This window comes from Cetorhinus maximus, chromosome 29 (assembly GCF_964194155.1).
Source record: "Cetorhinus maximus chromosome 29, sCetMax3.hap1.1, whole genome shotgun sequence".
In the NCBI taxonomy this organism is placed as follows: Eukaryota; Metazoa; Chordata; class Chondrichthyes; order Lamniformes; family Cetorhinidae; genus Cetorhinus; species Cetorhinus maximus.
The window spans coordinates 12483007-12496866 of record NC_135907.1 but is presented as its reverse complement, the minus strand read 5'-3'; the positions used below and the strand labels follow the sequence as shown (position 1 = coordinate 12496866).

At 42.6% G+C, this 13860-nt stretch overlaps 2 protein-coding genes across 3 annotated transcripts in view; one reads left to right on the top strand and one right to left on the bottom strand.

Moving 5' to 3' along the window:
- The window catches only part of tmprss6 (transmembrane serine protease 6), a 70713-nt gene extending 65111 nt beyond the window's left edge, over positions 1-5602 (top strand). Inside the window, exon 18 of the mRNA XM_078531598.1 lies at positions 776-5602. Coding sequence (XP_078387724.1) covers positions 776-934 — 159 coding nt within the window. The 3' untranslated portion in view covers positions 935-5602. The remainder of the gene's footprint in view (positions 1-775) is intronic.
- Positions 1-13860, bottom strand: part of LOC144669273 (BTB/POZ domain-containing protein KCTD5-like) — a 39189-nt gene that overhangs the window by 3404 nt on the left and 21925 nt on the right. Inside the window, exon 6 of one of the 2 annotated variants that reach the window (XM_078531601.1) lies at positions 9644-13771. The exons of the other annotated variant lie outside the window; for it this stretch is intronic. Coding sequence (XP_078387727.1) covers positions 13742-13771 — 30 coding nt within the window. The 3' untranslated portion in view covers positions 9644-13741. Of the gene's footprint in view, positions 1-9643; positions 13772-13860 lie in introns of those variants that run through there. 2 annotated transcript variants of the gene reach the window in all.

The window sequence follows — 13860 nt, the reverse complement described above, 5'->3', positions numbered from 1 at the left end:
CACTGGTTAACCTTCAGTTGGAGTATTCTAACCACATTACAGGAAGGATGTTAAGGCCTTGTAGAGGATATAGATTTACTAGAATGATAGCAGAGATGAGGGACTTCACTTGTGGAAAGATTAGAGAAGCAGGCATTGTTCTCCTTAGAGTAAATTAAAGGGAAAATTAATAAAGGTGTTTGAAATTTCTGATGGAAAGGGTGAAATTGTTTCCATTGGCAGGAGAGTCAGTAACTGAAGGACAATTGGCAAAAGAACATGAGGGATAATGAAGAGTTTTTTTATCATAAACACAGCGAGTTGTGACCTGGAATGCACTGCCTGAAAAAGTGATAGAAGCAGATTCATTGTGACTGCCAAAAGGGAATTGGGTAAATCGTGATTCCGGACCATTCTCAGGGCTGAGGGAAAGAGCAGGGGAGTGGGACTAATTTAGTTCTTTCAAAGAATCACAATGGAAAACGAGGCTATCAGATAAGGCAGAATCAGACTCAACAGTGATGAGGTACATACAGGGTAAGAGATTTGGGTGCCCTTGTATCTCATCCATTAAGGGACTCAGATGAAACACCAGGGAGAAAAAAAATAAAAGCAATAAAATGCATAGAACATACAGCACAAAATCAGGCCATTTGGCCCAGCGGGTCCATGCTGTGTTTATGCTCCACACGAGTCTTTTCCCACAATACTTGATCTAAACCTATCAACATATATTTCTAATTAAAACATGAATGCAGTAATATTTCCAATTTGTGAATTCCCTCTTTATCTACAGGGTGACTCGGGAGGGCCACTCGTCTGCAAAGAACCCAGTGGGCGGTGGTTTTTAGCCGGAATCGTGAGCTATGGTTACGGCTGCGGCCGGCCAGAATATTACGGAGTCTACACACGGGTAACCAGGTTCATTGATTGGATTCAGGCCAATGTTTCATAACCAAAGGGAATCCCCACATCCACCAGAGACAAGAGGTTTGGATGTGCAAGACTGCCAGAGGTAGTGAACCTGCTCCCACAGAACTATCACTCGTAACCTGGGTCATTGGCAACTTTTGATGGTGTCAGTCTAGTGGTCAACCACTGAGATGTCAATGTGGTCTCCTCTGTAAATAAGCTATGCAGCCAATGAGCCGACCAAGCTGACTGGGCGGCCATTTAAAAAGGTTAGAGGAGGGTGGGGAATTTAGCAATGCTATTGTTACTGAATCTTTGGAAGGTTTGTGCTATTCAGGGCAAAGAACTTTAGAAACAATTTCTATATCAGACAGCCAATGTGAGGATTTTAGCAGCTGATCAGAAAAGCAGACTCGCAGAGAGAAACCTCAGCCAACTGTAAAGGCCAGGCCTAATTTTTTTCCCACCAGCCGAAACTTGGGCTGAAGCATCCGAGCAGCCATTGGGAACATTGGGAGGCATTCAGGCCGCCCACCACAGATGGTCTGGCGAGGGTGGGGAGATGTAGGTTCCAAGGCGGTCAGGAGTACAGGAAAAAGATCATGCCCAGTCTGTATCTTCACTCCATCTACCCACCTCAGTCCTGTAACCCTTAATACCCTTACCGAGCAAAGATTTATCAAGCTCAGTTTTGTTCTGAACTCCTCCCCCCGCCCCCCTCCACCACCCCCCTCCACCGCTCACCAGAGGAAATAGTTTCTCTCTGTCTATCCTATCAACTCCTTTAATCATCTATGATGACCCCTTAATCTTCGCAGATCTGTGGCCTCTTGAACGATGCATTTAGTCTGAAATTCAAGGGAGCTTTTTGTTCTGGGTCCCTCACAATTCATTTCAGATTGAGTCAGGAAGAGACAACATCCTGGCTCACGAGAGGAATTGGGTAGAGAAACAATGATAATACAAACACTTCGAGCACACAGCAGTTGGTACAACACCAGTTAATTATTTTCATCAAATGATGCATGTCAGCTTGAGATTCAACTGTTTCATCCCACACCCATTGCCCCAGTCTGTGCAGGCTACATTGCTTCGGTGAGTGAGAGGATGGGCTAGCCCAGATACTAGTCCCAATCGGTGTTGCTGAGACCCAGAAGCTAGAAGTGCCCAAGGGCGAGGCAAAGGGTGAACATATCGCTGTTGCTCAGTGGGTAGTGCTCACACATCTCAGTCACAAGATGGTTGGTTAAAGTCCCATTCCAGAGGCTTCAACACGAAAGTCAGGCTGACACTTCAGTGTAGTACTGAGGGAATACTGCACTCTCAGAGGTGCTATCTTTTGGTTGAGATGTTAAGCCTGAGGCCTGGTTTACTCTCTCAGGTGGACACAAAGATCCCATGGCATTATTCATAAAAGAGCAGGGGAGTTCTCCCTGCTGTTCTGGCCAATATTTATCCCTCAAACAACTAAAATCTGATTAACCTGGTCAACACCACAATACTGTTTGTGGCAGATTGACTACTGTGTTCCCTAAATGACAACAGCGATTCTTAATTGGCTGTAAAGTGCTTTGAGAAGTCCCAGGTCATGAATGTCTCTATATAAATGCAATTTTTTTTGCCTATTCCCACTCAGTTTTTGATTATTTTGTCTCCATAATATGGATTATTGAACTTCTGATACCATACATTGATGCTCCAGGGGGTTCTGCTACTATGACCCCTTTTATTTCAATTCTAGTTGCCATCCAGAATTGTAGAATGATACAGGAGGCCATTCAGCCCATCATGCCTGAGTCAGCTCTTTGAAGGAGCTGTCCAATTAATCCCACTCCCCAGCCTTCTGCCCATAGCCCTACATTTTTTTTTCCAATTCAAGTCTTTATCCAATTTGCTTTTGGAAGTTACTATTGAATCTGCTTCCACCACCTTTTTAGGCAGTGTGTTATAGATAATAAGGCACTGTTTAAAAAAAAACAAATCTCTTCATCTCCCCTCTACAAATCACTTTAAATCTTCCACTTCAGACTACCCTCCTCCAACTACTGGAAACATTTTCTTCTTATTTATTCCATTAAAACTTTCACAATTTTGAAACTCTATTAAATCGCTCCTTAACTTCTCTATAAGAACCACAGTTTCTCCAGTCTCTCCACATTAACTGGAGTCTCCTCATCCCAGGTGCCTTTTTTGTAAAAGAATAAAAAATATATGGGATCATCTCAAATGATTTTGTGTTTTATAAGATATTTGGAGCAGCCCAAGTTCTGTGTCTATTTGAACCGGAGGGACTTAATTTAAATTATGTAATGTTCTTGCCTATTGGTGCTTAGCAAGGAAAGCTTATGAAACAATTATTTTGCACTACTGTAACTTCAAACCAGGGGCAGAAGGCCCAGCTTGAAACAGCAAAATTTAAATGACTTAGGAACAGGAGTAAGCCACTCAGCCCTTCAAGCCCGCTCCACCATTCGATAAGGTCATGGCTGATTGAGATCACAATTCCACTTTCCTGTCTGCCCCTCCCCCCTCCCCCCATCACAGTTGACTGCCTTGTCTATCAAAGATCTACCCAACTCAGCCTTGAATTAGTTCAATGGGCCCAGCCTCCTCTACTTTCTGGGGAAAAGAATTCCACAGATTAACTAGCCTCAGAAAAAAAAAATTCTCATCTCTGTCTTAAAAGACCTTATTTTTAAATCTTGTCCCCCCCCGTTCCATTCTCCCCCACAAGAGGAGACATCCTCCCGGTCAAGTCCGCTCAGAGTCTTATGTTTCAATAAGATCACCTCTCACTCTTCTGAACTCCAATGGGTACACACCCAATGTGCTCAATCCTTCTTCATAAGCCCTTCATCCCAGGAAAGAGTCGAGCGAACCTTCTACGCTTTGCAGAGGATGGTGAAAGCGTAGAACAGGTCATCACGGAAGACCATGTCAATAAATTCAAGGGGAACCTGGAAAGTGACTGTGGCTATGAGATATAGTCTGGTAATTATTGAGGACAGGTAGAAAGCTCACAAAGTTATTGTCTGGTCCCATTTCTATGTTCCAAAAAATTTGATTTTGGCAATATATCTGATTGTTTTGCTGGTGTTTCCTAAACCTTTTGGACATGAATAACACACCTGTTGTTTGGTATTCCTCAGAAAACTGTCCAACTTAATCCAATCAACACAGTGATTGCTGGCTGTGCATTTATAGAAACATTACACCTGCAATGCATTAGCACAGGTCAATCGAGGATGGGAGGATGAGCTGCCTGGGAATCTTAGTTTGCCTTCTCACCTCCCCAACTAAGGGATACCGAGGCTAACTGCTGAGATAATTCGGTTGAGGTCTGCTAACCAAGGATCTTCCTTGATCTACAACCTACTCTTAATTCAAAGTTGCTTTCTTCAATTTATTAAATAATTTAATTTTTAGCTGTCTTCTGAACAATGAGGAAGTTAATCAATTAAATGGACCAGTTCCAAAGTTCACTTAGATAAAAGCAAAAAACTGCAGATGCTGGAAATCCAAAACAAACATAAAAATACCTGGAAAAACTCAGGTCTGGCAGCATCTGCGGAGAGGAGCACAGTTAACGTTTCGAGTCCCAATGACCCTTCAACAGAACTAAGTAAAAATAGAAAAGAATAGAAATTTTCTATTTTACTTAGTTCTGTTGAAGAGTCATACGGACTCGAAACGTTAACTGTGTTCCTCTCTGCAGATGCTGCCAGACCTGCTGAGTTTTTCCAGGTATTTTTATTTTGTTCCAAAGTTCACTTAGTGTGTGTAACACAAAAGAAAGTGTCACAGAACCACTGACCCAGCTCAGTACAAGAACTCTTTTTACAATCCTCTCAGGTTCCCACTGTCACCTGTCATGGGACTAGAAAGATGAAATCACAATCTCTTTTCTCCAAAGGTGATTTTATTGGTTTGGTTAGTGGAGTGTGAGCACCAGCAGGACCTGGGTTTATATCTATCCTAGACAGATGGATGTAAGTCTTGCCTCTCTCTGTTGCTGCTTGCCTAAACAGCAAAAGTTGCCTCACTCCGAAAACATCAAATAGATTTTAGGGCATTTTGCAGACAGGAGGGTTGAAATTTCATGTGGACTCTCCTAATCTCCCACCGTAGCTTTTAGTGCATTCCCCAGAATGTGCACCTATCTTCCATCAAAGTTGTGACAGGAGAGCTCACCCCAGAGAAATTCTGCCCCAAGTTTTAAGTACTTTAAGGTTTGCCAGTTATCTGGCATCCAGTTCCCAGCAGGTTTGGGTTCCAAAATGTCATTTGGCACTAAACCACCAAGCTGCCCTGACAGCAAGTGAAAACATAGGAACAGTTGCAGTGGAGCGTGCTCTTCTGAGATTAAAGGTCAAGCATGGTGTTGAAGGAGGGTAAGAGGGAACTCTGCTCTGAATATAAGCTGTGCTATATCTGACCTGGGGGTGTCTGACGTTGCTGTTGCACAGTCCTTTCCCCAGGGCTGATGCCTCTCACCTTGGAATAGCATGAAAGAGAGAAGCCCAGCATATTTCTAGACAGCCCCTCAATCCTTAGAAACAGCAAAATGATCCAATTTTGGCAAACAGTTTAAAACGTTTGAGACTCTTCCAGTGCTGACAATATTCAATATTGATGTGATTCTGAAACTGCTGTGTTTAGTGATGCTGCAATTCATGAAGCAGCTGCTGTATATTTTTTATAAAATGAATTATAAAATGACGGTGTCCGTATTTTTATTGTGACGGGTATAAAGATGTGAAGTGTGTGCTGAGGGGTGGTTCTGCGCATTATATGATTCAAGGTTGCAGATTGAAGCAATGGAAAGATCTTGCAAACATATTTTAATTTCCCCTGATTTTAATCAGGGTGGGGGAAGTGGGTATGGGAAGCATAAGCCCTGAAGCAGGAACAAATCTCAGAGCAGCGTCCAGAGACCTGGAGGACCAGCTCATACAACAGCTGTGACTTGCTTGAATAACCATTCTCTGACTCCCCAGAACCTGGCTTAATCCACTACTTGACCAATGGGTGGTGGGAATCCGACCATCAGTCTGGGCTTGGGACTCTGGAGACAATCAGATAGATGGTGAAGAGTGTGCAGGGCAAGGGAGGATCAAGGGTTCCTCGTCAAGCTCAGAGGGGCACCACTGTTTCTCTTTTCCCATATTAAAACTACAAGTTAAGTTTGTCCAACTTAGCTCATAAGGAGCTGGAGTGGGTAGATCTCCTGCCTCTGAGCCAGAAGGCCCTGGGCTCAGCCACTGGTGGCAAACCAGTGTGCTTCAGTGCCAGTCCCCAGCCTGGGTAGATGGGTTGTGAGGAGTGCAAGGCACTGAGAACCTGCCAGAGACCCAGTGGGCTTCGTAAACTTCAGCTCATCCAAAACTCTGCTGCTTGTATCCTATGCTCGCTGATCTCTGCCTGGCTATACCTCTAGAGATCAAAATTCTCACCCTTGTGCTCAAGCCCCTTTCTGGCTTTGCCCCCCTCCATCTCTAAGCTCCTCCAGCCTTCCCAAATTCTTTCTGTTCCTCCAATCCTGGTCTCTTGTGCATCACTGATTTTTCTTCAGTCTACCATTGGCGGCCGTGCCTTTGACTGCCTAACCTTTAAAGCTCTGCATTCCCTCCTAAACCTCTCCATCTATGCTCCTGCGAGCCATTCCTTAAAACCTACCTCTGAGCAAGTTTTCAGCCACCTATTCTAATATCTCGACGTGGTTCAGTGTCAGATAACACTCTGTGAAGCGGCCTGAGACATGTTGCTATGTTAAAGGTGCTATATAAATGCAAGCTGTTGTCACTGTGGAAAGTGCCAGATGCCACAGCAGAAAACATTCTTGAAACGTGGGGCAAAACGCTGACCAATGCAACTCACTGACAATGTAACAAGAGTGTTCCCACTTTCCTACTTCCCTGGCCTCTTCAACCAAAAGCGACTTTTTTTTGAAAAAAGGCTGCCACTCTAATTTCCAGATCATATCCACACCAACATCACCACCCACCCCACCACCAACCACAGTACTCCTGCTTTATAGCAACAACTCCTCCAATGCTTATGGGAATGGGCTGACCTTTGAAATTCTGCTACAATTAACTCTCCCAAGCATGAGGGCACAGCATGGAGCTCAGTGGGGTAAAGCCAGTGCAGCACAGTGTGGAACTTGCAGTGGGGAGTTACACTTTGGCAAAAGTAAAACCCTCACTCCATGAGGCAACTATCATCAGAGACTAATTTCAGTTCTGTTCTTGGTCACAACATTCAAGCCGGTTTCCACTCTGGTTAAACATTTACTGTGCTTGTTCAACATTCACGCCCAGAAGGTTATGTAAATAGGACTAGCACATCAAAGGCTGATGTATTAAAGCAAACTACAGTGGAGGAGAATGTAACCACCACACTTGACATTCCCACAGATAAACACTTAATGGGCCAGATGCTGAGTTACGCACATGGGGTTGCCAACTCTCCAGGACAGGACTGGCCTGGAGTTGAGGAAATAAAGATTGCTACAAGCAACATCTAGGACAAAAATTATAGGTGGCATTAAAAAATATTGTGCGCTGTTCTCATTTTCTTGGAACACTCATTTATTAGTTGTAAAAATATCAGAGATGGGAGCGTTGGCTTGCTGACCTTCAGTCAAGAATCAGCCAATGGAATTAGAGTCTTTTCACTTCACACGGTGTGGTAAGGTCGAGCATTGCAAGGATGGACATTGTAGGGAGACCAATGGAGTACAGGATGAAAACTTCCGGAATACATCCAACCAGGGATGGCAACCCTATATACACAGAGAGAATGCCTGTAGATCTGGGTTGAATTATGCGACTCTAGCCACAGCAGTACTGGGACTCTACAACAGGCTTCAGTCTGTGTGTTGGAGTGGCAAGGGGGAAAGGGGAAGGATATCACCCAGGCTTCCTGATCATTATCCAGTGAGATACGTGTGACCCTCGGGAAAGCAGGAAGGTAAAGGAGAGAAAAGGAGAAGTGTGGAAGGGACAGGACAGCAAGTGAGAGAAGAGTAGAGGCACACAGATGTTCAGGGAGGGAATTCCCAAGCTTAGGGGCCAGCCAGTTGATGGCAGGGCCACCAATGGTGCAGTGACGAGGGTCAGGGCTACACAAGAGGCCAGAATTGGAGATAAGCAGAGATATCGCAGGGATGTGGGGCTGCAGGAGATTACAGATGGAAAGAGAGGAGAGATTTGAACATGTAGATATGAGCTTTAAATTAGGATCCTTGAGTCGCACTATCATTGTCCAGCCATTAGGTAGTAAGGCAAATCCCAGATCAGAAGGTGGATGGAGTCCACTTATGAAAATGATCAGTGACACTGAAACCAAGATATTTATCTAGTGCAGACAAAATTTGTAGCAAATAATTTTTTTAATATACACCACCATCTTCAAGGGTAATTAGGGATGGACAACAAATGCCAGCAATGCCCACATGCCCCAGCATTTATTGCTCATCCCTATGCAACTGAAATGCTTGTTAGGCCATTTTCAAAGAGCAGTAAAGAATCACGTTGCATCGCACCCAAAGCATCATACAGACCAGGTAAGGACCATCCCTAAGGCACACAAATTAACCTGATGGGCTTTTACAACCATTCAGTTGTTTCATGGTCATCATTACTGACACTAGCTCTTTATTCCAGATTTATTTAATGGAATGAACTTCAAATTCCCCAGCTGTCCTGGAGGCATTCGTGTTTTTGGATTATTAGTCTAGTAGCTTAAACGTTATGCTACCGTATACCTAAATAAATTCAGAACTTCAATTCTTTAGTAACACATAATGCGTAAAGTTAACACATGGCTGGAAGAATAGCCCTCACTTAAACTGAGAGGAACCAGTGTCCTTGGAGGAAGCACGAGCAGGGATCTGTGGAAAAATTTAATCTAGTCAACAGAGTGAAAGGGAGAAACTGACACACAGACAAAAAGTGAGTGAAAAAGACCATGAGGACATATGGGCAGAGTGGACAGCTCCCAAAATGAGTTCCATACACCAATTCCCACAGAAGAGGTCCTTAGCAGCTATGAAACTGCATGGAATTGGAAGCAAAATGGATTGGTAATTGGTTGGAAGGCAAGAGGCAGACAGTAACGAGAAAAGGAATGCTCTCTGATTGACAGCATGTGACAAAGTGGTGCTGCCCAAGGGATCTGTACTGGAGTTACAGCTTTTCATAATTTGGATGTAGAAATTTCTTCATCCAAATTTGAGGAACTAAATTGGGAGGGACAGCAAGTTGGACAGATAGGAGGAGGTGGGTACAGACGGACTAAAAGGAGTGGAAAAAAAATATGCCAGTTGGAATTTAATGTACAGAAGTGTGAGATTACCCACTTTGGTTCAGAGAAGAACAAATTGGAATATCTCCTTACTGGCAGGGAGCTACTAACAGTGAAGGAGCAGAGAGATTAGGTTGCCCATTTCCACAATCACAAAAAACTGATGCACAAGCACAAAAGAAACCCAATTAGGCCAATGGAATATTGGCCTTTACCTCCAAAGCAAGAAAGTAATTGCATTTAGGAAGCACCTTGCATGCTCGTGGATTTATTGACGTACTTCGCAACCAATAAATTACTTCTAAAGCAGTGTGATTGTTGTTATTCAGGGAAGCAGCAGCCAAATTGCACATCACAAGGTCCAACAACCAGGGAGGACACAGATGACCACCTAATTGGTTTTGGTGGCATGGGCCTGAGGAATAAAGTTGATCAGGGCAACAGCTTGAGATACCAGGAGCTTTATTCAACTGAAGTCATGAATAAACAAAACAGTAACATAAAGGAACGCATGTTTCCTCAGCAATGTGGACGACAACCAGTTTGGTCAAACAACTCCCCAATAAATGATTCCCATCAATACAGGACACATGCAAGCCACCCCTGGAAGATTTGGATGGTACCAACAATTGTCTTCAGGAAATATCTCCAAGCAGAGTTTTGGTGTGCACAGACAACTGTTCACCTTTGGAAAATCAGAGCCAGCTATACTTTTAGTGCTGACAACCACTTTAAGTTTTGACTTGACCTTCAAGATTTTAAAAAATGCTGAAACTACATGGCACCTGCTGAGAGAGAACGATTACAAGATACTTACGGAGAAAAGCCATCCAGTCCATTATAACTCAAGCATAATACCAGAGTATTCTCCTCCACCACTCTACTGGCAAGTCCATTCCAAGTGTTGATCATTGTGTGTGTGAAGAACTCCTAAAGTCAGCACCTTTTACCTTTTAACAGTTTGAGCCTGTCCTACTCCCACAGTATTATTCTAAATTAGCCTCACCATATCATTAATATACCTCCGAACCTTAACATACCTCCATCACATCCCCTCTGAAACATCATCTTTCCAGGCTAACTCCCTGAATAACAATAGTTTTGAGCTTAAGTAGTCCTCTTTTGTGTCTTTTCAAATTACAAATTCTCAATGCCATGGGTTTACCAGTCATCTTGCGTCATTTCCTTAAAGAAATCAAGAATAGTTCAACTGAGGTTGGAGGCAGGATCACAGCCTTTGTGAAGTTTTGTTGACTGCTGTTTATCGGGCTGTTATAGAGCTAATCCTCAACTTTACTTCTAATAATTAATTCCATTTTAAATTGAAGCAAAACTAATTGATCTCGTTATAATACATTTAACTCTGTTATTGGAAAATCACATTCTTCAGTCAGTTCTCATTACCCAACGGGATCCTGCATTGTTGGAGTCTGTTTTGCCACGCTCTTTGAACTTGGGCGCCCCATTAGCCTGTTTCTAACATATTAGCACTTCCTGGAGTCAGATTCCATCGACCCCCTTCGTAATAGTCAGTGCCTCATAAAGCTCTTCCCTCCTCTCTCTCAGCACTCTTGAATAACTACCATTTGCCCCATAGAATGCATCTGATATAAGACGTTCCCAGCTTTTCTAAGAAGCATTGCCCATCTCAGTTATACTAAAGTATTTGAATTATACTTCAGTTCCCTTTCAGAGGGTTGGGTGAGGGGGTAGGGAGGGCCACTTTGTTCATGTCCTGCCTTGGGAACACTTTAAGGAAGTCATTATAATGTTGCCTGATGTGCTCATCAGCTTCCAGCTCATTTGGAGTTCAAATGTTCCAGCTGCTTCTCCAACAGCCCCCTTGCTACTACAGTGCTGAAAGGTTTTAATGTCATGCTATGCTTTAGCAGCCATGCTTTTTTCCAGGTGCTATCACATCCATTGTACGATTTCCAACTCGTTTACAAACACCAGATCAAATGGGCAATGCTTCTTGTGGCTTTCATTTGCACAGAAGCAGGCTGGCTTTTCCCAAATTATATTGAAGTGAATTTCTTATGGACAATAACATTCCTGTTCATGCACCCTTTTCACTTCTTCATAGAGCAAACAATCCTACTTGCCGAGTTAAAAGAGGTCAGTATTTCTGGGGGTTGGGGTAGGGGGGAGGGGAATGCATGCTCTGTTTTGGTGTAGGTTTCCACCTGAAGAAGGTGCTAACCCTCCAAGATTAAGGTTTCATCTCCAGGGCACCGAATAGCACCCAGGAGAAGAAACTTAAAGGAGGCATTAATATTGGGTTTTTTCCCCTGTTTTTCACTGAACACTTCTGTTCATTAGTCACATAAAAATATTGGAGTTGGGAGGAAAAGGTTGTTTATGCTGGGTGATATGGGTGGTCATGTGATGGAATCTCCAGAAATACGCCCAACTGAAGCTGGCAACGCTAACACCCAGGACATTACTAACCTGTCATTCTACGTGCTGACCAGCCTACACATTTCCAGCATTTTATTTTTCCACTATGGATATATCAAGTTATTCCACCTTTACTTGTGTGAGAAATGGAGGCTTTTAAAAATATTTTGGGGGAATATTAAATTATTCTGTAAAGAAGGCTGTGTGCGTGTATAATTTAATTAAGCTGGGTAGAGGCTATTAGGAGAAAGGTTGTCTGAGGGGTTTAAAACATGAGAAAGAATAGAAGTGTTAGGTTTGAGGTACAATAGGTTAGATCTAGCATTTGCATTTTTAAATAAGTTGATAGTTTGAATATTAAAGGGAAGTCAGAGGGAACAAGAAACATGTTTGCATCTTGCAGGAGTTTCACAGGTAAACAGAAGTGGGGATATATTTTACTGGCTCGAAAGCAAAGACAAAACAAAGACATGAAAGGTTTTATATTTGGAAGGATTTGAGCTTTAAAGAGGTGCGAGAACAATGGAACCTGAGATGAAAGGAGACAAAAGATATTTTAGAGTTACTGTAGCTGGAGCTGAGCTGGTAGCTCTGGGCAGGGAGAAGATGCAGTTTGAATCAGCCATAATGTCAAGCCAGAAAAGTCTTGAGCTGCAACAAGCAGTTTTGTTCTGAAGCCTTGGATGTCCATAGCAGAGTGGAAAAGAGTTTAAGGGGTCGTGTGGTGTGCCTTTAATAAAGCTACAGCAGTTTGCCTTGGGTATTATTACTGCGTTTTTATAGTTAAACATCTATAAGGGAATGTTGGCTGAAAGGCGTTTACTTGTGGGTCTGATCAAGTAGAAAGTCTTTTAGGGGGAATGTGCTGTAAGACTAATACTAAGTATAATCTTGTGTGCTTAAGTTTTCTTTTATTCTTGTTAATAAACCTTTTACTTTTCATTTTTAAAATCCCAAAAGTGTTCCTGGACTTCTTGCTGATGAGATCAATACGTTACCTGCTCGTTTTCAGAGTACAAAATAAAAAGGGTAAGCTTTGCGCAGCAATTAACATCGGCTGTGGTCATAACACTATGAGTCGTGATATCTTGCCAGTCGAAGTATTCCAAACCACTCAGCTTTGTTACACGCGAAGACTGGAAATGAGCTTGTTCAGCCCCATTTCAAAACCTGATGGAGTGCACAAAGGCTCTGAGTTGGGGATTTTTAAAACTCTCCAACGTGAGAGAGGTATACTCGCTTCAACAACCCCATTTCATTAAAAACAAAATCTGAAATTCCATTAAAAAAAACACAGGACCAATGAGTAAAAATGTATTTCCACACAATATTTATCCACATTACTGTTGTATTATCAATGCTATCGCCGAAACTAAATAGCTGGCAGTTCAACCTAAACCCTCAGCCAGCCACCTCAAAACTATTTTATTTTTAAAAAGTGTTCACTATAGATTAGTCTTACCTTTTATTTATAGCTAAAAGCTAAAATGTACCAAAAAATTCTCATTTAAAAAGTTAACATTTTCAAGTACACTCCCCAGTCCCAGCACCTCAACTACTCAAAGCTTTGGCCCCGACCATCTGTAAACAAAAAACACAAAACCGGGGAGAACACAATGGCATCTTGTTAATATTCACTTGCTCTACGGTGTCTACATTGATAACATGCATTGCAGACCTCAAAATGGCGGCTGAGGCGTCCAAAGTTTTGCCCGTTGCGGCGAAGTCCAATAGTGTTACCACCACTAATTGTTCCACTTTAAAAAAATAAATTAGCTGCCGTTATCCTGCCAGCATCAGAAATGCCTTTGGTACAAAAGTACCACAATGTCCTTTGTGTAAGGAATCTCCAGCCTTCTGCAATCAACAACACAGAAATAAACGTATTCCCCAAGAAAGGCTGCATGTACTGAGATTGCGAGGAGTGAACCCGCACCTGTCCTCTTAAACCCGAAGAGGAAAGAGAATCTGCTTTTAATATCAAAAGGAGAATTTAAAAAGAAATAAAATCGCAGAAACGGTTGTGTGTGTCCTGCTATGGCTTTTGGTGTTGTGATATGCTGTAGAATTCCACATTGTCCGTAGAGTGGGATACACATCATTTATATAAAAAGGGAAGAAAAGGTGGATTGAACGCATCCTCTCACATTGTTGAGCCTTTTGCTTGTAAAAGCTGTGGGAAGGAAGTTAGAAAAAAAAGGTTTGTAATTGCAGGCACCAATAAAAAGCTTCTTTTAAAAAGAAACAGTTTGGTTCACAGCC